The sequence below is a fragment of the Maylandia zebra genome, linkage group LG11 (assembly GCF_041146795.1).
Source record: "Maylandia zebra isolate NMK-2024a linkage group LG11, Mzebra_GT3a, whole genome shotgun sequence".
In the NCBI taxonomy this organism is placed as follows: domain Eukaryota; kingdom Metazoa; phylum Chordata; class Actinopteri; order Cichliformes; family Cichlidae; genus Maylandia; species Maylandia zebra.
Window position 1 is genome coordinate 1,717,714 of NC_135177.1, and position 26,751 is coordinate 1,744,464.

The following is a 26,751-nucleotide window of genomic DNA, read 5'->3' on the forward strand; positions in this document are numbered from 1 at the left end:
TACTAGCGCACGCAGGCTTTCAATTGAAATCAGTCACACAGCGATAAAAAGAAACACAAAAATGTCAAGAAGCTGTTGTATTATTAACTGCAATAGCCGGTCGCATGACAGCCACGGGAAGCCGACGGGTAAAGAGATCGGTTGTTATCGGATTACGTCGTTGAAGAGAAATTGTTCGAGCCATGTTTCCGAAGTAACAAAGAGGCGACGGGTGGCCTGGATTGCAGCCATTCAAAGATCAAATATAACGTCCCAGAACTCTCCAGCTCACAGGTTAGTCTGCTCCAAGCATTTACACGAAGGTCAGTCTGCTGTTGTAGTTAATGCGTCATTTTCATAACATAATTGGTGATATAGGTTACAAGCAAGTCTGGCGCTGAACAGAAATGGTCGCGCTATGCTCCTTTGTTTATTGTGCATAAATAGTGAATTGTCCTGACACAATATTGCGTTTCGCTTCTGTTATTATGGTACACTGACAAAAACATATACTTTTATTCACAGGATAAAACAGGTTTCTTTGTATCACTAATTGCCCAGTACGATTACAGCATACAATATTGTTGTCACTGCTACATTTCTGTGATGCTACCAGAAATTATTTCTACTACTAATTAATTACCGTTGAGCTCAAAGGTCCTATTAATAAACGGTTAATGAATGTGTATTTATGAAGACGATTTGTGAGACTGGTAAACTTATGATACGTACGATGGTCTTTCGTTCTACACGGTGCATTTCAAGGTCCTGCACCCATCCGTCGGTAAACTGTACCTGGGCTTGTTGCAGTGACCTGAAGTTACTAAACTTCATGAGTGTATGCACTCACTCCAAGAACCGTATAATTATAAATATGCATATAAATATGCTACGATGAGATAGCTGACTTCATCTAACTAGCAAATGTTGTCCAGGCTCCGTTGGTGATACAGTTTTTTTTAATGTGTATGATATTTTTGTCATGCGATTTTAAAGCTGGTCCTACAACCGCATCCAAGAATAACATGCAGCTTATCTCAGAACCGTCGGTGAAAATTATTCTTGGAGCTAGGTTTAATTGAGCTGCATTTTAAAGAGGTGCAATTTCACAATTTGTGTATATTTTCTAAGTTCACTATTTTGTCATGTGTTGAGAAAAACACAGATTTTAAAATTACATGGTCTAATATTTACATTTAGCATAACTGCAACATTATTTTTTCGTTTTTTTTTTAAAGACTCGAAAGGACTCGAAATTCAAAGTTTCAGACTTGTGACTTTACTTGGACTTTTACACCAGTGACTTGAGACTCGACTCTGACTTGCCTGACATTACTTGAGACTTGACTTGAGACTTGAGGATAAAGACTTGAGACTTGCAAAACAATGACTTGGTCCCACCTCTGAATAGTGCAGTTATCCCTACCCTGAACGAGGTTTCAGGGATTAGGTCCTGTGTTGCAGGCGCAATCGTAGGTAGAAATAAACTCCTTGCTGTGAGTTCCTCCTTTACTGAATCAGCTACCGTTAGCTTCAAATGTGTTGTCTGCAATTTTATTGTTGCTTACAATTCAATTCAAATCAATTTTATTTATTAAGCGGCAAATTACAACAACAGTCCCCTTTATATTGTAAGATAAAGACCCTATAACTATACAGACAGAACGGCAACAATCAAAGTTTCTCAAGGAGGGGCAGCCATGTGCAGCAAGGCTGAGAGGAGGGAGACAGGACATAAGACATGCTGTGGAAGGGAGGCAGAGATTATTCATGCTCTTAGCATGTTGGCCCGTGTGATCTAAACATAAATACATATGCATAATAATAAACTGATAGCAACACTGAGCCACTGAGAAAGTGACATGAAACCACAGCAACCATTGCTAAACATGGATATATATCAACTTACCACAAAAAGTCAGAACATTTGTGTTGTAAAACAACTTTATGTGTGTTTTGTTCTTGGCAATACATATTTCTACCACTGACAAGCCTGTTGTCTTTCCACATTTGGAAAGAAAATCCATTTATGGATTGAGCCGCCACATACGTGGACTGTGCCCATGAAAAACTTCAATCCATATTGAAAATGAAACAGTTTATTCTTTTAACAAACAGGGGCCTCAGTATCATGTGAAAGAACCATACACAGCCGAAAAAGCCTGGCACCTCCTCCTGTAGCGGTGCATGACACGCACATAGGGTAAAAGGGCAGGTGGCCACCAGATGGCCAGGCACTCCTTCTCTACTGTGTTGTACCTGGCCTCCCACTCCAACAGTTTCCTGCTGATGTACATGAACAGGCGGTCACTCCTCTGGCCATAGGCACGCCACCGCCATGGCGCGAAAGACCTCCAGGAAGGCGTGGGGGTTGTCTCCTTCACCCATTCGGTAGAGGGTGGGGGCGACGGCAGTGTCAGCAAGGAACCACCTTGAGCGACCAGACTCTCCGACACTTTCGTCTGGTGCACAGACTGGTCCTGCACAGCTGTCTGCTCCCACTGCAAAGCTGGCAGCTCACCAACATCTGGGCCCACGCCTTAACTGGTTGGGCCAGTCATTGTTCCGCCATGCCACGACTCGGGTTTTGGCACGGCTGTGACAATGATGGACCCGACAGCAGCATTGCAGTTTTCCACGTCTTTATTGGCTGGGTTTCCACTGTGCACCTTTCCAGCTGCCCTGCTTCTGTACCACAAACAGCACACCTCCCACCTCAGATCCTGGCAACATCTTTTACAGGGGAACCATGATTGGATGATGAGGTCAGATGTATAACTCCTCCCCTGACAACACACCCTGAACACACTGCTCCACCCCTCCCCTGCAGCTGGGCAACAGAACCACACCTCCGCCACACACCCCCACCGCCCAACTGAGGCCCACACCATCACACCGCCTCTAACTAAAGCTGTTACCCTACAAGTTAATAGATTAACATATCAGTAGACTGCATCTGGACTCATTACAGAGCATAATATTCCTCCTCATGTTCAGGTTCCAGTTTACATGATGCCGACACACCTGCAAACAGGCCCGACAGTGAAGGGCATTTAAGGCACATTGGTGCAACTTGGTTTTACAGAACACCAGCTTGAAGATGCCCCTTGGCACAAGCCCTATCCAGATCAGTCAAATGTGGCATGCCTTACCATTGTAGCAGACCATTGTTGTATCTGATTGTCAGCACCTGAGTACCAGAGATCAAAACAACAGCAGAACCAGCGGTTTTTCATTAGCAAAGGTGGCACCATTTGAGGGGAAAGGAACAGGCTTTTTCCAATGGTATAATATTTATTGCCAAGAAGCATCATTACAACAAATTGATATGTGACAATCATTTCAAATGACCTCCCATAAATCACATAAAGGTTAGAGGTGGATTCTAAATTAGTATTTCTTGTAATCTTGATGAATCCCATAAAAGATTTCAGTCTAAATCGGAAAAATGTAAATAACAACAAATAACCGTGACATCACTTTAGTTAGTTTACACTGTGATACTCACAGCAGCTAGTTTGTCAAAGCGGGCAAAGAGCTCATTAAGCAGCTTGACAAGCTCCTGAGCACTGCAAGAAGACGACAGCTGGGTGAAGCCCACAATGTCTGCAAACAAAATACTGAAAGAGAAAAAATACACATTACTGACATCATTCTTTAACAGCTACATTAAAAAATTCTTCATGCACATTTTCAAAAATTCAAGAAGAAGCTTAGTATAAGCAAATCTAATAGGACCATCGGCTTTCATTTTTAAGTTAGTGGCCTCTTTTTCACAATATTCTTATCCATTAATATTAAAATATATACAAGCCATGTTCCAAAAAGCAATTTGTAAATAAAGAATGCAATGATTTATATTTATACTGTTTTGTTTGTTTGTTTGTTCTTTTACAGACAATATGTCAAACATGAAAAGGCAAAACTTTTCTTTTAAGAAATATGTACACTCATTTTTGAACAGCATTGTTCACATGATAAGAGTACTGTGCACATCTGTGAAGGCATCATTAATGTTGATCAATATATTTTATAGCTTCACTCTAGTCTTACTATTCAAAGCACTTTAGAGTACAAGCTACATTTAAAGCCAATTTAGAATTGTAACTGAGAGAAAGCACCCAAATGCAACTCACACGAAAAATAAATATACAAAATCCAAACCTTTAACTTCAAACATGCAGTGGTCACAAACAGTGAAGCTGGGAACAATGCCAAAAACCAGAGCAGGACAAAAGACAGTTTGTAAAACACTCTGATAGCTCAAATGCAAATCAAAAGTAACACAAAGTCCAAAAACACTGGTGGAAATTGTAGAGCAGGGGTCCCCAGTCCCAGTCCTCGAGGGCCGGTGTCCCTGCAGGTTTTAGATCTCACCCTGGGTCAACACACCTGAATCACACGATGAGTTCATTACCAGGCCTCTGGAGAACATGTTGAGAAGGTAATTTATCCATTTAAATCAGCTGTGTTGGATCAAGGACACATCTAAAACCTGCAGGGACACCGGCCCTCGAGGACTGGGATTGGGGACCCCTGTTGTAGAGTATACAGTTGTGGTGGGCAACTGAGTGAATACAGCAATCCTGAGCCAAATATTAACAAGGATTTAGAATTACCAAAGGAAATAAAACCCAAATCCCCAAACCTTGACAAAAATCACAAGACTCATACTTCACAGACATGCAGAACCCTTGATGGTTTAAGTTTATAGAGGTACCAAATTACCTGACATTTTCATGCCTGTACATGTACATGGTGTTGAACTGTTGCATTTCTTTCTGACTAGGCCCCTTCTTCATGTCCTGAAGCATTTCATCAGCTATGTGCTTTGGAAGAATGGAGAGGAGCAGACGCTCCTGTGGAGGACAAAAGCAAAAGCAGACAGAGCATATTAGAAAACAACACTGGTAATAATCAGGTCCCTCACAGAGAAGACACTGGTTATCCTATTGCTTTTCTATTTGGCTTGAATACAAGGACACTTTGCCATGCACATTGGAGCATTAGCATTAGAGAGATGGTGCACCAATTAGCACCATCTCCCGCTCCCTTTCTCCTGTTACTTGTGAGCAAGGCCACGAAATACTTGAACTCCTCCACTTGGGGCAGGAACTTATCCCTGACCCGGAATGAGCACTGCACCCTTTTCTGGCTGAGGACCATGGCCTCAGATTTGAAGGTGCTAATTTTCATTCCCATCGCTTCACACTCGGCTGCAAACCGTTCCAAGGCAAGCTGGAGGCCACCACCCGATGAAGCCAACAGAACCACATCATAACGCGAAAAGCAGAGATGAAATTCCGAGACCATCCAAGTGAAAGCCCTCCGCCACTTGGCTACGTCTATAAATTCTGTCAATAAAAATCATGAACAGAATTGTTGACAAAAGGCAGCCCTGGCGGAGACCATCACCCATCAGGAACAAGTCTGACTTATTGCCGGCTATGCGGACCAAGCTCTTGCAATGGTCGAATAAGGACTGAATGGGCCAGACACCCCACAGCACCTCCTACGGGACACTCCGAAGGACACAGTTGAATGCCTTCTCCAAGTCCACAAAACACATGTAGACTGGTTGGGCAAACTCCCATGAACCCTCAAGTATCCTGGAGAGGATAAAGAGCTGGTCCAGTGACCAGGACAAAAAACTCATTGTTCCTCCTGTATCCGAGGTTCGACTAAAGGACTCTCCTCTCCAGCACCCTGGACTTTCCCAGGGAGGCTGAGGAGTGTGATCCCCCTGTAGTTGGAACAGACCTTCCGGCCCCGCTTCATAAAGATGGGAACCACCACCATAGTCTGCCAATACAGTGGTACCACCCCTGATCTCCACGCATCATTGTAGAGGCGTGTCAATCAAGACAGCCCTACAACATCCAGAGCCTTCAGAAACTCAGAGCAGATCTCATCCCCCCCAGGAGTTGTTTAACTGCCTCAGTGACCTCGCCCCTGGAGACAGGCGAGTCATCACCCTCGTCCCCAGACTCTGCTTCCTCCATGTAAGACGTATCAGAATATCTTCGAGGCAGTTCTAAAGAATTTTTCCATGGCCTCTATGAACTCCTCCCAAACCCAAGTTTTTGCTTCAGGCCTATCAGTATCTGTCAGCTGCCTCTGAAGTCCCACAGGCTAACTAAGCCCAATAGGACTCCTTCCTCAGCCTGGTGGCTCCCTTCACCTCTGGTATCCACCATTTGATTCGGGGGTTACCACCACGACAGGCACCAACCACCTTGCGGCCGCAGCTCAGTGCAGCAATGAAGATGCTGAACATGGTCCATTCAGACTCAATGTCCCCAGTCTCCCTCAGAAAGCTGTTGAAGCTCTTCCGGAAGTGTGCGGACTGGGGCCTCTGCCAGGCATTCCCAGCATATCCTTACTATGCATTTAGGTGTGCCAGGTCTGTTCAGCATCCTCCCCGCCACCTGATCCAACTCACCACCAGGTGGTGATTAGTTGACAGCTCAGAACCGTCCATTTACCCGAGCATCCAGAACATATGGCCGCAGGTCTGCTTCCTGGTGCCACGTGCATTTATGGACACTCTTATGTTTGAACATGGTGTTCATTATGGCCAAACTTTGGTTTGCACAGAAGTCCAACAACAAAACACCGCTCTGGTTCAGATCCGGGAGGCAGTTCTTCCCAATCACACCCCTCTAGGTCTCACTGTCGTTGCCCTCATGAGTGTTGAAGTCTCTCAGTAGGACAACTGAGTTCCCATGCGGTGCACCCTTAAGCACCCTGCCCAAAGACTCCAAGAAGGCTGGGTACTCTGAACCGCCACTCGGCACACAAATGCAGACCCGAAGGCGCATGGAACAAACCCTCTAATCCACTGGGAGAAACCCCAACGTACAGGCAGCAAGCTGAGGCAATACTACGATATCCACCCTCAACCAGGACCAATTTGCCATGGGAGACCCTACCAAGGGGCCCTACCGGACAACATAGCCCCCTGGATCCCTGGGACACACAAACCTCTCGACCACGATAAGATATTTAAGCGTATTAAATTTTGTTTTAAGAGAATGAATCGCTACCTTATCGTGGTGGAGGGGTTTGTGTGTCACAGGGATCCCAGGGGCTATGTTGTCTGGGGGCTTTTGCCCCCTGGTAGGGTCTCCCATGGCAAATTGGCCCTGGGTGAGGGACCAGACAAAGAGCGATTCATAAGACCCTTATGAAAAGGACATCGAGGGAACAGTTTACCCTGCCCGGGATAGGGTTACCGGGGCCCCGCCCTGGAGCCAGGCCCGGGGAGGGTGCCCGAGGGCGAGCGTCTGGTGGCCGGGCCTTAGTCCATGGGGCCCGGCCGGGCACAGCCCGAAGAGGAGACATGGGCCCATCCTCCCGCAGGCCCACCACCCGCAGGAGGCGCCATAGGGGTCGGGTGCATTGTGTGCCGGGTGGCGGCCAGGAGCGGAGGCCCTGGCGGACTGACCCCCGGCTGCCAAGACTGGCAATAGGGACATGGAATGTCACCTCTCTGGTGGGGAAGGAGCCTGAGTTAGTGCGTGAGGTTGAGAGGTACCGGCTAGATATAGTCGGGCTCACCTCTACACATGGCTTGGGCTCTGGAACCAGTCTCCTGGAGAGGGGCTGGACTCTGTCTCAGTCTGGAGTTGCCCCTGGTGAGAGGCGGCGGGCTGGGGTGGGTATCCTAATATCCCCTCGGCTTGCTGCCGGTACGTTGGGGTTTTTCCCGGTGGACGAGAGGGTTTGTTCCCTGCGCCTTAGGGTCGGGGAACGGGTCCTGACTGTCATCTGCACTTATGCGCCGAGTGGCAGTTCAGAGTACCCAGCCTTCTTAGAGTCCCTGGGGGGGGGGGGGGGGGGGGTGCTGGAGGGTGCTCCACCTGGAGACTGTTGTCCTGCTGGGAGACTTCAATGCTCACGTGGGTAACGACAGCGAGACCTGGAGGGGCGTGATTGGGAGGAACGGCCTCCCTGATCTGAACCCGAGCGGTGCTCTGTTATTGGACTTCTGTGCTAATCACAGTTTGGCCATAACGAACACCCTGTTCGAACATAAGAGTGTCCATAAGTGCACGTGGCACCAGGATGCTCTAGGCCGTAGGTCGATGATCGATTTTGTAATCGTACCAGCAGACCTGCGACCATATGTTCTGGACACTCGGGTAAAGAGAGGGGCTGAGCTGTCAACTGATCACCACCTGGTGATGAGTTGGATCAGGTGGCGGGGGAAAACGCTGGACAGACCTGGTGCACCTAAACGCGTAGTGAGGGTGTGCTGGGAACGTCTAGCAGAGGCCCCAGTCCGTGAGATCTTCGACGCACACCTCCGGCAGAGCTTCAACAGCATTCCGAGGGAGACTGGGGACATTGAGTCCGAATGGACCATGTTCAGTGTCTCCATTGCCGAAGCTGCTGCATTGAGCTGCGGCCGCAAGGTGGTTGGTGCCTGCCGTGGTGGTAATCCCCGAACCAAATGGTGGACACCAGAGGTGAAGGGAGCCACCAGGCTGAAGAAGGAGTCCTATCGGGCTTGGTTAGCCTGTGGGACTCCGGAGGCAGCCGACAGGTATCGACAGGCCAAGCGGAATGCGGCTCGGGCAGTGGCTGAAGCAAAAACTCGGGTGTGGGAGGAGTTCGGAGAGGCCATGGAAAAAGACTTTCGGGCTGCCTCGAAGAGATTCTGGCAAACCGTCAGACGTCTCAGGAGGGGAAAGCGGTGCTCTACCTGCACTGTGTATAGTGCTGGCGGAGCGCTGCTGACGTCGACTGAGAAAATTGTCGGGCGGTGGAAGGAATACTTCGAGGACCTCCTTAATCCCACTGACACGTCTTCCGAGGAGGAAGCAGAGTCTGGGGATGAGGGGAATGACCCGCCAATTTCCGGGGGCGAGGTCACTGAGGCAGTTAAACAACTCCTTGGTGGCAGAGCCCCTGGTGTTGATGAGGTCCGCCCCGAGTTCCTGAAGGCTCTGGACGTTGTAGGGCTGTCCTGGTTGACACGCCTCTGCAATGTTGCGTGGAGATCAGGGGCAGTACCTGTGGACTGGCAGACCGGGGTGGTGGTCCCCATCTTCAAGAAAGGGGACCGGAGGGTGTGTTCCAACTACAGGGGGATCACACTCCTCAGCCTCCCTGGGAAAGTCTATGCCAAGGTGCTGGAAAGGAGAGTTCGTCCGTTAGTCGAACCTCGGATACAGGAGGAACAATGCGGTTTTCGTCCTGGTCGCGGAACACTGGACCAGCTCTTTATCCTCTCCAGGATACTTGAGGGTGCATGGGAGTTTGCCCAACCAGTCTACATGTGTTTTGTGGACTTGGAGAAGGCATTCGACCGTGTCCCTCGGGGTGTCCTGTGGGAGGTGTTGCGGGAATATGGGGTGTCTGGCCCATTGCTACGGGCCATTCGATCCCTATACAACCGTTGCAAGAGCTTGGTTCGCATTGCCGGCAATAAGTCGGACTCGTTCCCGGTGGGTGATGGGCTCCGCCAGGGCTGCCCTTTGTCTCCGGTTCTGTTCATAATTTTTATGGACAGGATTTCTAGGCGCAGCCAAGTGGCGGAGGGCTTTCGCTTTGGTGGCCTCAGAATCTCATCTCTGATTTTTGCAGATGATGTGGTTCTGTTGGCTTCATCGGGCGAGGGCCTCCAGCTCGCACTGGAGCGGTTCGCAGCCGAGTGTGAAGCAGCGGGAATGAGGATCAGCACCTCCAAATCTGAGGCCATGGTTCTCAGCCGGAAAAGGGTGGAGTGCCCACTCCGGGTCGGGGATGAGTTCCTGCCCCAAGTGGAGGAGTTCAAGTATCTCGGGGTCTTGTTCGCGAGTGATGGGAGAAGGGAGCCGGAGATCGACAGACGGATTGGGGCTGCAGCTGCAGTAATGGGGACGCTGCACCGGTCCGTCGTGGTGAAGAGGGAGCTGAGTGTAAAAGCGAAGCTCTCAATTTACCGGTCGATCTACGTCCCTACCCTCACCTATGGCCACGAGCTGTGGGTAGTGACCGAAAGAACGAGATCGCGGATACAAGCGGCAGAAATGAGCTTCCTCCGAAGGGTGGCTGGCCTCTCCCTTAGAGATAGGGTGAGAAGTTCGGCCATCCGGGAGGGGCTCAGAGTAGAGCAGCTGCTGCTCCACATCGAAAGGAGCCAGCTGAGGTGGTTCGGGCATCTGACAAGGATGCCCCCTGGGCGCCTCCTGGGTGAGGTGTTCCAGGCATGTCCCACCGGGAGGAGGCCCCAGGGCAGACCCAGGACACGCTGGAGAGATTATATCTCTCGGCTGGCCTGGGAACGCCTTGGTATTCCCCCGGATAAGCTGGAGGAGGTGGCTGGGGAGAGGGAGGTCTGGGCCTCTTTGCTTAGGCTGCTGCCCCCGCGACCCGGCCCCGGACAAAGCGGATGAAAATGGATGGATGGATGGAGAATGAGGCCAAGCCACAGATCCTCAGCAGGATTTTCTGGCACAACTTTACCTGCTTCCAAGGTGCGTTGACAGGATGAAACAAATCGCAATGCAGAGACTCCAGCAACACTTAAAGGGAAGAGGAACAACTTTATTGACTGACCAATGCGTTTCGGCTTGTTGCCTTCATCAGGGTCATAGTAACACATACTAGAAGTGTGCTTAAAAAGCGCTTTGGGTGCCTAGAAAAGTGCTATATAAATGCAATCCATTATTATTATTATTATTATTATTATTATTATTATTATTATTATCATTATTATTATTATTATTAAATAAAAGGCAGGAATCAGAAATTAATTTTAAAAAAATTAAATTTAACCAATCACATCTTCAAGCCACAGATCCAGAAATTGCTGGAAGGCTCTCATCTGACCAAGGAACCTAAGGCCCTAGTTGTTCACTAGGTCATTATTGCACTTTTCTCAATCTTTTAGGAAATGGCAGCAACGTTAAGAATGTAAAAATAATTCCTAGAAAAGAACACAAGAAACTACAGTGAGCAATACATAAGGGAGATGAGTAAAGGTCTAAATGTCTCTTAAAGCATGACAAAGGCACCCTAACCCCAACGCCCTAACCCTCTTGCTGTGTTTACAGGTTGACTAGCTCCAAACTGTTAGGCAGTGAGGCTGCAGTGTGTCAAGGAAATCCAAAAGTGAAACACAGGAGTTAACATCCAGTTTGTAAGAGTGCTGTACAGAATGCTATAACAGGGTACATCTATATGTGAACTTTCAAATAGAAACGGTTGTAATACTTGAACTTTGTACTAATTTTTATGTGTGTTGAGATGAAAAGAGGAAGAACAGTGGAGCAAGTTACATTAACGTACTAGATGTGCCAACAGCATGGACAGGTTGAGCGTGTGCATGAGTGCACATGTGCACGTATAAAACAGGTGTGAGGCATGGAAAATATTAGCAGTGTAGAGGGAGAGCGAGAGGCGGCGATGTATATCACCAAAAGCATATAAAGTGCTGCTGAAAAGGTTTGGGATTCTTCTTCTAATTTTCCATAAAGAAGTGGCAAACAGCATCAGAAGAACAGACTTTGGAGTTCACAGTTGGAAATATCAGCGAGAAGCACCAGAGGATTAACCACTCTGGACTTAACCACTCTGGACTTATGAATTGGAATGATAATTTTTGGCTTTTTCTCTACTTGTTTCTGTAGGATGTTGGATTGCCATCTCAAAGCTCATCAAACTTTGTAGCGAGTCTCTGCTTCCCCATTTGGACATTATTGGGCACAGCATGGAGTGGAGTGCATCTCAGTCCTGGATGTGCCTCCTCTCTCATTGTCCTTAAGATTAATCTCAGAGATCAATAGCATGAAGTAGATTAGTTAGATTAGGGTAAAATTTAGGTGATCTGATTAAGTGATTATTACTATTTGACTAAGCTTTGGCTTTGGTCCTACTATATTGTATAGATAAAATATCCTCATTCAAAAGTATAAATTGTGTTTATTCACTCTTTGTGAAATAGTAAAGGTCAAAACTTGTGCATGAGCATCATCATTCAAAAAGTTCTTGCAGGTTGTGCACAGCCTTAAAATGAACAGATCCTTTTTCCTACCCACTAAAGAGTAACCTGGTCAATTTTATGAGGTGCACGGGTTATACAGAAGAGCTCCAGTTAGTCGGTGTGGTTCACGAATCGCACTTGAGCTGCAAGGATACCCAGTCAGAGGAAGTAGGGTAGACATCCAGAGTTTAGCAGAGCCAGGCGACTCTTCTCATCACCAGCTCAGTAGTCCAGTTCCTACATTCCCTGTTGCATAATATCACTGACCCTGCCAGTCCAGATCCCCTTTACAGGGATAACTGGCAGATCCAACAAGTGTTTTTCTCAAACAAAACAAAAGCATACATTACACACACACACACACACACACTTATTGTTTTTACACATTTCAAACGCACCTTCACAGAAGTACACACAGACCGAGAGGCGGGCTGGGCATCAGCAGCTTTCAATATCGTTATCAAAATTCAACAGAGAGGCCAAGAAGGATCAAACAGCTGAATAGGTTGGCTCTGTGATTACAGCTGACACTGACTCAGGAGGCTGGTTGCCTCGGCAACCATCACCAGTCAGATGTCTCTTGATTGGTCAGCAGCTCTCATCTTTCACCAGCGCATGCTCTTCCATCAGTATTCTGGGAGTTTCTTTCACATGTTTATCACCACTGCTGGGTTACTTTTCCTCTCAATTTCTTCTCATAGCACATTCACACTTGACATCTCTTTCTTACTTGCTCTCTCTCACAATCTCTCTCTCTCACACTCTCTCACACTCTCTCACACACACACACACACACACACACACACACACACACACACACACACACCATCTGTTCCATAAATAATAGTAATAGTAATTTAGACTGCCTAGTGGCCACAGATGCAACAGCAGAAGGGGAGCTGACTGCTGATATGGTCACAGCTCAGACAAACATGCCAACATACAAATAATGTGTACATATTTTCCAAAGTGAGTGCTGCTAACAGAGGAAACATATCTATGAAGCCCTGTTGGTTTCATAAAGCCAGACAATAACTTATATTTGGTAGTGTTGTTCTCTGTGCTTGTGTTTCACTGTGGACTTGGGCAGCTCCTGCACACATTCAAACAGGGACAACAGTGAAACAGAAGGGTGTACTAAAAAGCGAGATACACATTTTTATTTTATCTGCCCAAATCACCACAGCAGTTCCCCGCATGCATTGAAAAAGTGCTCAGACACACATTTTGGGAGCAATTCAAACATATAGGAATGCTGGAATGTTCATAACGCTTCACAAGGAACAGATGGTGAAAGTGAAAGCAGCAACATTTAAATAAGTTCTTTTTTTTACTGATTTTGAGCATAGAATTTAGAGTTTATCGTAAATGTATTATTTACATTCTAAACACATGCAATTAGTGGCTAACTGGTGATTCTAAATTGCCCATAAGTATCAGTGTGAGTAGCAATGGTCGTTTGTCTATGTTAGCCCTGATCAGACTGGCGACCTCACCAGGCTGCACACGGCCTCTTGGTTCCAGCCCACCGCGACCATGATAAGGCAGAAGACATTTTTTATTTGTAAATTTAGATTTCTTTATTACTCTCACTTAGATGAAAATAGGTGAAATGGGAAAATCTCTGTTTTGCATTTAGTTGTATAATTCTGCACACTAACAGTTGCCCGATCATCGTGGATATAAAAGCCAAAACTTTGACTATCTTAAATATTCAGGTTTAGTTGATCAGCAATAAAATGAATCGTCAAAGATACGAGTTGCCTGTGCACACAGTGCAGTGTCTGTCCTCTGACCTGTTGTTGACTCTGCTCCTCCAGGTTGAGTTTGACCTCCAGCGACTGTCTCGCCTCCAGAAAGGCCTTCCGATGTTTCCGATCAGCCATGTAGTACGACATGATGCCCACGGTGATGGCACAAACATAAATCACAAGGTTGGCTAGAAGCTTGAAAACAAGAAGTGAGAGTACATTCATAATTTCACTTCTGTGCACTCTTACAAGTTTATAAATGACACAACTTACTTTTTAAAAATTCACATATATTTAAAACAGTACAGCAAATGGAAATCCTGTAACTATAATCACCACACACTGTGAGTTTGCATGTTCTCAGTCCAAAGACATGCAGTCAGTGTTATTAGGCTAACCGGTGATTCTACATTGCCTGTAGTGTAGATGTAAATGTGAGTGTGAATGGTTGTGCGTCTCTCTGTGTAGCCCTTTTGTGTAAGGTGTACCACAGAGCAGGGATAGGCTCCCCCCACGCTGAATCAGATAAGTGGAAGAAAATGAATAGGATGAATGGGAATGAATACGTTTTTATTCCAAATGTGTAACTGCACATTTAAGGAGGGGTTTTGTTTGATAGTGTTTTTCACACTGACAGTTTCTTTTTTATATTAATGTTTCTCCCACAAATCCAAAGTCACCCATCAAAACTACACAACTAATTGATTAACTGCATAAACATTCACTGAGCTCAGCAAAAGTACTAACACATCAGCTAGCTAACGTTACTATGGTACTCTTTTCTCTATGGTTGGACCAAGTCCTTTGCACTACTTCCACGTACTTTGCAACCTGTCCTGTCCAGCAGGTCTTTCTCTTGTTTTGAATTTATTGTTTGTATATATGTATTGCTGCTGTCTTGTAACCGTCCAAAAGGCTTCCTCGCATAAAGGGCGCTTTATCATAGGGAAAAAAGAAAGTGAAGAAGAAACGTGATGGAAGACTTTTCTTCTTCACATTCTGGAAGAAGAAAAAGATCGTCGTCTGAGAAACCGTCAGTTTCCCAGTAGATTTAGAAGTGTGTGATTGTCGGCTTACATGGAGTCCTTTAACAACAGCTTTTGTGGCGTTTCCTGCAGGATCTCGGAAACAGGTGGATCGAGCTGACGCACGGGTTTTGGGAACAGAGGAAACTGAGACATGGGGCACCGTCACCAGAAGAAAATATAGTGCACTTTGTCCCTCACCTCACTGTAAATAAACGCACGCTTTATTTAAAGAGTCCTGCGTGTGGGTTCTGCAGCCGCATATCTGACGATACCAGTTTTTAAATTGTGTTGATAGGTCACATCAAACCACAGTTATGATTAAAAAAAATATATATTTGCATTTGAAGTTATGAGAATAATTTGTTAAAGATGTTTGTTAAAGTTTGTGGTTTTTACAGTGAAAAATATAACTTCTTTCTACTCTGATGTTATGTTTAATTTAGATCAATTGCATTAATACAGTATTCCTAAATGAAAAAATAACTAAAGTGAGATGTGAGGTTGTGCTGAAAAGAATGATACCAAACAAGGCAAGGTAAACAGTTTTTAATGGTGAAATGCAGAGGTGAAATCAAAAGTAGTCAAAAAAGGCCAATTATACCCTGGACGCCAGAGGGTTAAACATGTGCATGTTCATTCCACATAGCTGATGTGCACAGTCCCTGGGCAGCCTGCGACAAGAGGGCAGAGTGGGGCCTGAATCAAACCTGTTGAAAAACAGTTGTTCATTCACAGGGGTGTAGTCTGAAAGTACATATATGAGGCTATAATGTAGGAACCAAGGTGTATGCATCCTTGATGTTTGCATACAGTAAGTCCAATTAAATCCTGACAAAAGGATGTGCTTCTCCAGGAATTTCCTTAACCCTGGAGAACCTATGGGGTCAGAGCCGACCCCATGGGTTTTCTAGGGAAACCATGGGGTCAAATTTGGGTTCTCCATGGGTTCTCCAGGGTTAATGTACTTCAATGTCTTCCGCAGTTTTTCTTGGTCTGCAAACTCACAGTACAATCCTGTGCAGGGTCGTAGTGATTTTCTTCTTTCAGACTACAATTCCCTACAATTGGCTAGTTCATTCACAAAGCATCTTGGCATTTGTACTGGGCTCCTTAGACACACTAGTCTTCTTTCTGTACTGTATGGCTCTCTTTGAATTTCTTGATGATACTCCAGTTCTTGACATTTGGAAACACTGTGGAAACTTTGAATATCCCTCTCCTACTTTCTGAGCACCAAAAATTATTTTTCTTAATTCTAAAATGATTTCTTTTGGTTATTGCTATAATCCTTTCTCAAGTGACAGCTTAAACCCTTGCTCAGGGTTCATACACCTTTTTCCAGAGTAAAATTCAGCACTTTCAAGGTCCATTTTAAAGCTTTTCCAGCACATTACCACTTTGATAAATTACATATTTATACAAATACATACAAACTCAAAATGATTTCACTTTTTTGAAATCGTACAAAAAAAAAGAAAAAGAAAAAAAAGTATTATGCTATATGTCACTTGACAAATAACTTCAAATAAAATAAAGAAAAAAATGGGGAAAATAAAGGCATAGTGCATTCTTTTTTAAAAATAAAATGTGCACTAACAACTCAAAATACTACAAAAATAGCAGGGGTGCAACGATACACAAAATTCACGGTTCGGTTCGATACTTTGGTGTCATGGTTCGATATTTTTTCGATACAAAAAATGTTCATGCCTTTTTAATTTATCATTTATTAAAATTATAAATATATATTTTAACCCAAAAGTACAGTTTTTGAATTTAATGGTGCTGAAACAAAGTAATAAAAAAAAAAAAATCTGATTGAGGAATCACTCATCTTTGGAAAAGAGAGTTTATTACACAGAAATGTCTCTTTCCAAAATAAAAGCTATACTATCCGCTTCTTCTGGGCTATATTCTCAGCAGCATATTAAACATATCAGGTCCCCATAAGGAGAATCCTGTGCTAACAGCTGTCTAAATGACTCAGGTAAAGTTCGTAGCATGCATGCTTGTTGTTTTTGTCTGCTTCCACTTGTCTTTGCACTAGGATGATGTCGGCGTAAATGTGCAGTCATATTCGTTGTGTTCCCACTAGTGCTGTCAGCGTTAATCTGAAATGACGTTAACGCCACAACACGGCAAATCTCCGTTAACGAGCTACCGCGGATCGCCCCGTGCATGGGGCTGGACGGCGTCAACACGTTAACAAGCTAACTGCGCTAGTTCCCACAAATTGAGCATTGCGTGGCACATCCGACATACTGTTTTACTTTAGTCCATGACGCGCTTACCTTCAGGGTCATCCGTCACATGAAGACCAAAATAGTTCCAAACGCCAGATCTGAATGAGGGTGGGGGAGGTTCAATTTGCCATGTTGCAACGAGCTTAGCTTCTGTCTTGCTAGCTTGCGCTGCGCTCAGTTGATCTGCACTCGACAGTGCAACCTAGGCGGAGTAGTCGAGCGCAGATCCACTGAGCGCTCAACACAGACAGCATCGTCAGAAGGAAAGTTGATAAAATAAATAAAAAAAATTTGTATTGTTCAATACATATGCGTACCGAACCGAAAACACTATATCGAACGGTTCAATATCGATACGAGTATCGTTGCACCCCTAAAAAAATAGATAGGGCAAGTCAATGTATTTATTTATTTAAATATTTGGATAGACAACTTTTTTGTTCTAGTTTTGGTTCTATACATTACCACAATAAATTTTAAATGAAATGACTCAGATGCAGTTGGAGTGCAGACCTCCAGCTTTAATTCAGTGGGTTGGGTCAAAAACACTGCATTAAATGTGAGGAACTAAAGCATTTTTTAACACAATCCCTTCATTTCAGGGTCTCAAAAGTAATTAACAAATTAAACAGATGAAAATAAAATGTTCATTTCTAGTACTTGGCTGAAAACCTTTTGCTTGCAATGACAGCTGGGTTTTCTTCTTTTTAATGCTCTGCCAGGCCTTTAGTGCAGCGGCTTTCAGTTGCTGTTTGTTTGTGGGTATGATTTGGGTCATTGTCCATCTGTATTATGAAACACTGCCCAATCAATTTGACTGGCTTTAGCTGGATTCGAGCAGACAGTTTGTCTTTCAAACACCTCAGACTTCATTAGGCTGCTTCTGTCCTGTGTCGCATCATCAATAAACACTAAGTGCCACTGGCAGCCATGCAGGCCCAAGCCATCACACTGCCTCTGTTGTGTTTTACAGATGATGTGTTGGCTTTGGATCATGACCTGTTCAACACCTTCTTCATATTTGTCTTGCAATGATTCCGGTAGAGGTGGATATTGATTTAATCTCTCCAAAAATGTAATGTTAATGTTTGTTTGTTTTTAAGCAAACTTCAATATATACTTTCTAATCTTCAGACTTATGAGTGTCTTGCACCTTGCAGAAAAACATCTGCATTTACTTTCATGCAGTCTTCTCTTTGTGGTAGACTTGTATATCCATATGACTACCTCCTGGAAACTGTTAGTTACTTGGTTGGCTGTTGTGAAGGGTTTCTTTTCACCATGGAAATGATTCTGCGATCATCCACCACTGTTGTCGTGGACGTCTAGGTCTTTTTGAGTTGCTGAGTTCACCAGTGCTTGCTTTCTTTCTCAGGATGCACCAAACTGTACATTTTGCCGTTCCTAACAGTGTGAGTTTTTTCTCTTTCCGCAGTTTAAGGATGGCTTGTTTCACCTGCACAGAGAGCTCCATTGACCACATGATGTCTGTTCACAGCAAAATCTTCCAAATGCAAGCACGACTCCTCAAATCAACTCCAGGTCTTTTATCTGCTTGATAATGACAGAACGAAGGAACTGCCCACACCACATCAGTTGTCCAATTACTTTTGGTCCCTTTAAAAAGAGGGCGGCACAAGGAGCTGAAACTCCTAAAACCTTCATCCAGTTTGAATGTGGATACTCTCAAATGAAAGCTGAGCATCTACAGATTATGTCCATGTCCATTATATACAGTAACCATAATTGAAATCTGGTTTAGTAAATAGGTAGAAAAAAAACCTTTGGCCAGTGTCCAAATATATATGGACCTAACTGTGTATATATTTATATATAGTGCAACAACAACAAGAAAAACGCATATTTCATTTCACGTTTCCTCAGTAAGACCATAAGCAATTAACACAAATAATCCTAGAAGTTCATCATACTGCAAAGGCAAAAGGTTGCATTGTATGCTTTGAGGCGACTGTGTTGTGCTATATAAATAAAATTGAATTGAACTGAATTGAATTGCATATAGTATTGTAACGGTTGGTTAAATGTTATTTTATAGTGACATGTTGGTTATCTCTGCACACTGTTGTTATTTCTTTAAGATACATGTTTGGTCGTGCTGCAGGAAAAAGGGAGTTAATGTATGCACGAAGGGGAGGGGGGGTCCTTGTTGTGTGACTGTGCGGGGCTGAAGTGAGGTGTTGTACGAGGGCACTCTCCCGGAGTTAACGGCCCGTTTGCCTGTGTTACCGAATAAACGGACAAACTGAGATCCAAACGTCTGGTTCTTGCAAACGTTACACTGGTGTCAGAAGTGAAGAGAGAAAAAAAACAAAAACAAAAAAACACCGAAAACGCCCGACACCCTGTTGCTGGCGACGCTGACCGTCACGAGACACGAGGATGTTGCCAGGCAAGATTAAGAAGGAGACGGAGGAGAGGCAGGTTCGTCCGCACTCGCCTGCCCATAGATTGAGGGAAACGGCGACTTTTGCCATGTTCCAGTGATGATTGCGGGGGTGTCCTGTACGGCCCTTCTGGACACGGGGTCCAAGGCAATGCTGGTCCGACCCGATGTTGTCCCAGCCGGAGCTGCTGTGCAACCAACTAATGTGCGACTTAAGACTGTGACCGGTGATCTGGCCCCAATTAGAGGGAGGGGAGTGTTCCAGTTTAAGGTGGGGGACCTCGGCGTACCTTATGCTGCCTGGGTGGCTGACGTGCAGGACGCCTGCATCCTTGGGCTGGATTTTTTGCGAGCCATTGGTGGTGTACTGGACTTAGGCAAAGGCTTCCTCGTACTCCCTGATGGGAAGAAGGTGCAGCTTATTCCTCTCCGGTCTGCCCAGCATCTGCCGTGGCGTCCACCTCCACCTCCGAGACCCCTGCAGACCCGCCAGCAGAACAGCAAGCGGGGGAGGAGGAGAGGCTCTCAGCAGTGAGGAGCATCTGGTCAAAGAACTGTGAGGGGCTGACTCCACAGCAGCAAGAGAGTCTATGGCAGGTACTAAGAGAGTTTAGTGACATTTTTGCCCTGAAAGAAAGTGATGTTGGCTTGACACACTTGGTAGAGCACGTCATTGAGACCGGGGATGCCCAGCCTATTAAAGTGCGCCCCCGCCGCCTGCCCCTGGCTCATCAGGAGGCTGCTGACAGAGAGTTGTGTGAAATGAGAGTTGTGTGAAATGATAGCCCGTAGGCCTCTGCTGTGGTGATGGTGCCTAAGAAAAAAAGCCCAAGGATGCGTTTCTGTGTGGACTACAGACCACTCAACAAAGTGACGAAAAAGGACTCTTACCCCCTTCCCAGGATTGATGAGTCTCTCGATTTAGTAGCCGGATCCTCCTGGTTCTCCACCCTGGACCTGCGGAGTGGCTACTGGCAGGTGCCACTGTCCCCTGAATCCAGACCGAAGACAGCATTCTGCACTAACAGGGGACTATGGCAGTTCAAAGTCCTGAGCTTTGGTCTTTGCAACGCTCCTGCTACCTTCGAGAGGCTTATGGACAGTGTGCTGGCTGGCGTCCCACGGCAACGGTGTCTGGTTTACCTGGATGATCTTCTAGTGCACAGGAGCTCGTTTGATGCTGCCCTGGATGCCCTGAGACAAGTGTTGGAGAGGGTGGCGGCTGCAGGCCTGAAGCTGCACCCCGACAAGTGCCACTTCATGAGGAGGGAGGTAGAGTTTCTGGGCCACAAGCTGGGTCATGACGGCATCAGCACTTTGGAGGAAAAAATTCACACCATTACTGAGTGGCCCACACCAGCAGACCAGAAACAGCTCAAAAGCTTCCTAGGACTGGCGTCTTATTACAGGAGGTTTGTGAAGGGCTTTTCCTCTATAGCTGCACCACTCTTCCACCTGCTGCAGAAGGACCGTGACTTCATCTGGACCCAGGACTGTCAGCAGGCGTTCAACACCCTCCGCAGATCGCTGACAGAGTCCCCAGTCCTCGCCCCCCCTGACCCCACCCTGCCTTTTGTCCTGGACACTGACGCAAGTAATGTGGGGCTGGGAGCTGTGTTGTCGCAGGTTGGGCCGGAAGGTGAGAAGGTGGTGGTGTACTTCAGCCGGGTCCTGAACAGGAGTGAGCGGCGCTACTGTGTCACACGACGTGAGCTGCTGGCCGTGGTGGCAGGGGCGAGACACTAAGTACTACCTGTGTGGCACATCATTTGTTATCAGAACTGATCATGCCGCCCTCCAGTGCCTGATGTCTTTCAGGGAGCCAGAGGGACAGGTGGCTCGCTGGCTGGAGGAGCTCCAAGCCTTCAATTTCACTGTGGAGCACAGAGCAGGGACGCACCATTCTAACGCAGACGCCCTCTCTCGCCGCCCATGTGCTGCAGCTGGCTGCCGTTACTGTGAAAAGCGAGAGGAGATAGAGCGGGAACTCACAACAATAGACGGAGCAACACAGCTCGCCTGCAGGGCTCTTCTGGTGGTGGATGCAGCGGAGTGGAGGGCACGGCAGAAACAAGTCACTGACCTGCTGTCAGTCCTGCAGTGGCTGGAGAGGGAGGAGCAACCCCTTTGGGATGAGGTCACTGGGTTTTCCGTCTGTACCAGGGGGCTGTGGGCCAGGTTTGCAGCTCACAGGCTGAAGGAGGGGGTGTAGGAGCGTGCCTGGAAGGATCCTGCCACAGGGGAGGAGAGATGGCAGGTTGTGGTGCCAAGGTCGCTGAGGTCAGCTGTGCTGGAAGCCTGCCATGGGAGCACTGGCTCCGGCCACTTTGGGATCTCCAAGACCCTCCGCCGCCTCCGCCAGGGCTACTACTGGGGTCAGCAGCGGAGGGATGTGGAGGACTTTTGCCGCAGCTGTGATGCATGTTCCTCGCACAAAGGGCCACAGGACCAGTCCCGGGCTCAGCTTCAGCAGCAACCAGCAGGAGCTCCAATGGAGCGAGTAGCTGTGGACGTCATGGGCCCATTTCCTCGTACAGACAGAGGAAACCGCTTTGTCCTTGTGGCCATGGACTATTTTACCAAGTGGCTGGAAGCATATGCCATCCCAGATCAGGAGGCTGAGACTGTCGCTGATGTATTAGTGGAGGGGATGTTCAGCCGCTTTGGAACAGCAGAGACCCTCCACAGTGACCAGGGGCGTAACTTTGAGTCCAAGGTATTTGCTGCCATGTGTGAACGCCTTGGGATTAAGAAGACTCGCACCACCCCACTTCACCCCCAAAGCGATGGACTGGTGGAAAGGTTTAACAGGACGCTGGCCCAGCAGCTAGCCATCCTTACCTCAGAACACCAACGGGACTGGGATTACCATCTTCCCCTTATCCTCATGGCCTACAGGTCGGCAGTGCAAGACTCCACCCAATGTACGCCTGCCCTGCTCATGTTAGGGAGAGAGCTGAGAACTCCTGCAGAGTTGGCTTTTGGGAAGCCCCCGGACGCGCCAGAGGCACCACCAGGCCGGGACTACGCAAGGAAGCTGCAGGACCGGCTGGATTCTGCACATTCCTACGCCCGGGAGCAGCTGGCGAAGGCAAGCCTGCGCCAAAAGAGGAATTATGACATCACCACTAAGGGGAGGCACTTCCGTGCTGGGGAGCTGGTGTGGGTCTACAGCACAAAGAGCACGGTGTCCTAAACTGGATTGCAGCTGGGTGGGGTCCTGGAGCGAGTGGGGGAAGTTGTTTACAGAGTGCAGTTGCCTCCTAGAGGGAGGAAAGTGACCGGATGGCCCCCTATGGAGAGGGCAGTCCCTCCCCTCCTTCCCTGAGGGACGTGTACAGAGCTCCCATGACCCTGCACAGAGGGACCCTCGGCCGGAGCTGCGTTCCCCTCCCTCGGACTCTTCACCTCAAAGCCCCGAAGCTCCGTGTACACCCCAGGGGCTCAGGAGGTCAAGGAGGGAACGTAGGCTACCACCCCGCCTCAGAGACTGTGTTGTTCCCTCGGGGATGAGGAACTTATTGCTGGGGGGGCAGTGTAACGATGGTTAAATGTTATTTTACAGTGACATGTTGGTTATCTCTGCACACTGTTGTTACTTCTTTAAGATACATGTTTGGTCGTGCTGCAGGAAAAAGGGAGTTAATGTGTGCAGGAAGGGGAGGGGGTCCTTGTTGTTGTGTGACTGTGCGGGGCTGAAGTGAGGTGTTGTACGAGGGCACTCTCCCGGAGTTAACGGCCCGTTTGCCTGTGTTACCGAATAAACGGACAAACTGAGATCCAAACGTCTGGTTCTTGCGAACGTTACAGTATATAATAGGGATGGACCGAGCCGATATTACGTATCGGTCCGATACTGACCTAAATTACTGGATTTAGGTCACCTGCAACATGGCGCAACTCAGCTCATAACCTTAGCACGTCGGAGCGGTACGCATCACGTGAGAGCGGCTGTGGCGTGCAAGACCTGTCGGCGCTCTGGTTGAGCATTTGGAGCCTCGCTACCAAACCAGCATTTCATCTCTTAAGAAGTTATCGCAGAGAGAAGTAAAGCAAGTGTGTAAGTTCATCTCTGAAGGTTAGTAAAGCATTCCAGCCTTAAGCTTAACAACCGATATATGGAGCGACTGCCTCTTCTTGCTGCTACTTCAATCATGAAACTGATCAATGATCAGCTGATCGTCTTTTCTGTCGCGAGTCCGTCTCTCTCGTTTGTTTTTGTCTCACTTTGCACCAGAAAGAGGAAACCAGCGGCTGAACAACAGCAGCACGTTTAACCTTGATAAGCTGTTGTTAGAATTTATTTAATATTACTTTCTACACCAGGATCCTTTCTATGCAGCTGACGGCTGTAACTGTGCAGGGGCGGATCTAGCAAAGTTTAGCCAGGGGGGCCGATAGGGCATGAACAGGGAAAAGGGGGCACAAAGACATACTTTTCTTTCTTATTCTCATTTAAAATGTCGAGCTTTTAATAAATAATTATCTGAATCTTACACCAAAGTTTTAATCTGATGTAAAATGTATAGAAGTCCATTACTGTATATTATTTAGACTGTTAAGTCTAATATACCCTGGTAAGCTATAGTACTTTTTCCTTTGGGAAGGCACCATCTGTGCAGTCTGCAGTTCTGTTGAAGAAAGATGTTGAATCTATTTAATTATTGTAGAAAAGTTATTGATTTCTGTGCATTTTGTTTTTTGTCTGCTCGTTCACACTACAAATAAAATGCGACAGCAAACGCGCTCTAGTGTGAACGCTTGAAGCGGCCGCATGCACAAAAGAAGACGTCACACACAACGCGCTCTGTTTAGACCCAGACTACCCATTTGGAAAAGATATATATAAATCTTATAAAGTTTGTATCTGTCTTGTGTGAAACTTATATGCTTTTCATATAAGTGTGAAAACAGATATAAGATCCCTTGAAAAATTATATAATGAAACTTATATGTTTTGGATACTTACTAAAACAATGTATGAAAGTAATGCGAAAGTGGCCACTTTCATGAGTAAATTATGTAAGCCTTATATAAGAGATAAGAGAGATAAGATAAGATAGAACTTTATTAATCCCTCGGGTGGGTTCCTCTGGGAAATTCGATTTCCAAAAAAGCACAGCACCGACAGAAGTTACAGAGTTATACACACACACATATATAAATACAGAGACAATATAAATAAAATATACGAAGGGGATAAATAGAATAAATAGGAATAAAAATAAAAATACAAGTGAATTGCACATTTCAAGTATTGAGTCTATTGCACCGTTGACTATTTACAAAAGTATTGCACAAGGTATTGCACAGTGAGGTGCAGAGGCACTACAGCTTAGTTGTTCCCCCCTCCTTTGTCCTCCTGTTTCCCCTCCCTCTCCCCTCCAGAGAGGAGTTAAACAGTTTGATGGCGTGTGGGACAAAGGAGTTTTTAAGTCTGTTAGTTCTTGTCTTTGGGAGAAGCAACCTGTCACTGAACAGACTCTTCTGGTTGTTAATGGCCGTGTGCAGAGGATTTACTCATGAAAATGGCCACTTTCATGAGTAAATCATATAAGTTTTTACTATTTCTTTTCCGTATGGGTAGGGCTGTGCGATATGTCCAAAACCTCATATCCCGATATGAGACATCTATCGCCCGATAACGATATAAATCACAAAAATGTAACATTTTCTGTAAACTCTGTGAATCTCGGGCAGCTCGACCTGCGTGAAGTGTTTCCAGCTGTGCGTCATGTAGCTGAGTCGAGTGTTGTAACCGATGCATGAAACGATACATTTTTAGACATAAGTTGTAACGGCGCCGTTTCTTTGTGAGTATTTATTACACGGCGTGCTGCGGGGAAAAGCCTGTTCTAACGTTTGAGTCTAAGCTTTATTTTTTAGCACCTGGCAGCTCTTTTTTAATTGTCATCCATAAATAATCTGCTCTTTCACGTGATTCAGTTTATTTTGAAAAGTCTCAACAGGATCTTGAGCTTTATTGTGAAAGGTTTATGTAGAACATAAACAAGCGGACACGCGATGCTGTTACCGTCGTTGTTGCTAACCACAACGCATAAAAACAGGCGCTTGTCCGTCCGTGGTGTGGTTTTATTAAATATAAGAGAAAGAGAGAACTTTAAGAAATTAATAATAACTACAGTGACCATCAGAACCATGAACAAATATTGCCGTAAACGGTTTATTTTGTGACACCACGAAACAAACGACAGCGTAAAATGAAACGACAGACGTTTTTATATCGTCATCCGATATATATCGTTATATGGAACAGCCCTAACCCAGACCAAACAGTATTGTTTGACTGATGGCCCTTAATGTAAAGACTTCAGACTTTATGTTTCCCAATTTTGCTTTAAGTTATTTTGTTATTTACATAATAATGTAAATAACCTAATAATGATCCTTACTGCTGTTTTAGAGGAGCGCTGCTTCAAAGGATAGTTTCTGTCAGAATCTGCAGATTATACAGGACAAAGAAAATGTTCACGTTTCTCCAACGTTGTCGTCCCAACAGTTTCACTGACATCTACACGGGATGGCCAGGAAGCGTTCACGATGTCTTCTCCGGCGCTGATAATTGGCGTCTGTCTTGTGTCAGTGACGTAAAAGACGGATTCAATGCGACCTGACCATCAAACAGCAGTCGCTTTCTGAAACATCAGATATGTATCAGATTCAGGACCACATATGAAAGTGACCCAGATCGGATTTGATGCGCTTTCACCTGCAGTGTGAACGTAGCCTTAGAGTTCCTTGAGTTTGTCAGTTAGCCGTTTCTGCAAATCCTCCAGACTCTTTTCATTTTCTGTTGCAGGTCTTTGAAGCCTGTTGGACTTCAGATGAAGCACAATCTTCCTTCCGACTCAGCAAAAAAGAAAAATAGCAGACGGGTTATTTAAAAAAAATAATAAATCCCAATACAACTATCAGTGATATGCTTAACTTTGTTTCTGTCTTTGTTATTGCTGAAGTCCTAAATGATCACAGACTGCATTGGGATTCTCAGCTCTATTTAACCCCTCAAAGTGTTCCCAAAGGAACCAAGTTAACACTTTAAAAAGCTGCAAATTGTAAGACATACAAATATAGACAGTGTTCTTCTATTTGGGTGGTGACAACTTTGCTGCTATATAGCCTTTATTCAGAAAGCCCTGGTTATATTGGGCTAATGTTTAAAGCTTTCAGTTGAGGGAACTAATTACAGTCACTGTTACTGCTAAGTAATGTTAGCTAGGTTAACGCATATTCCATAAATTATCACTAGTACTGCTTTACTGCATCACACTCACAATTTATCCTGTGAATTTGCTAACTAGCGAAAATAAACAAATTAGCATTACTGTGTAATGTGCACGTACCTTTCATGTGA

At 45.8% G+C, this 26,751-nt stretch overlaps 1 protein-coding gene across 5 annotated transcripts in view; it reads right to left on the bottom strand.

Annotated features, from left to right (window-relative positions):
* adcy3a (adenylate cyclase 3a) overlaps positions 1-26,751 on the bottom strand; it is a 67,276-nt gene that overhangs the window by 35,437 nt on the left and 5,088 nt on the right. For all 5 annotated transcript variants that reach the window (XM_076889667.1, XM_004569111.3, XM_004569108.3 and 2 more), the window contains exons 3-5: positions 13,747-13,896; positions 4,708-4,838; positions 3,488-3,599 (exon numbers count right to left, since the gene is read on the bottom strand). In XM_076889667.1, coding sequence (XP_076745782.1) covers positions 3,488-3,599; positions 4,708-4,838; positions 13,747-13,896 — 393 coding nt within the window. The remainder of the gene's footprint in view (positions 1-3,487; positions 3,600-4,707; positions 4,839-13,746; positions 13,897-26,751) is intronic.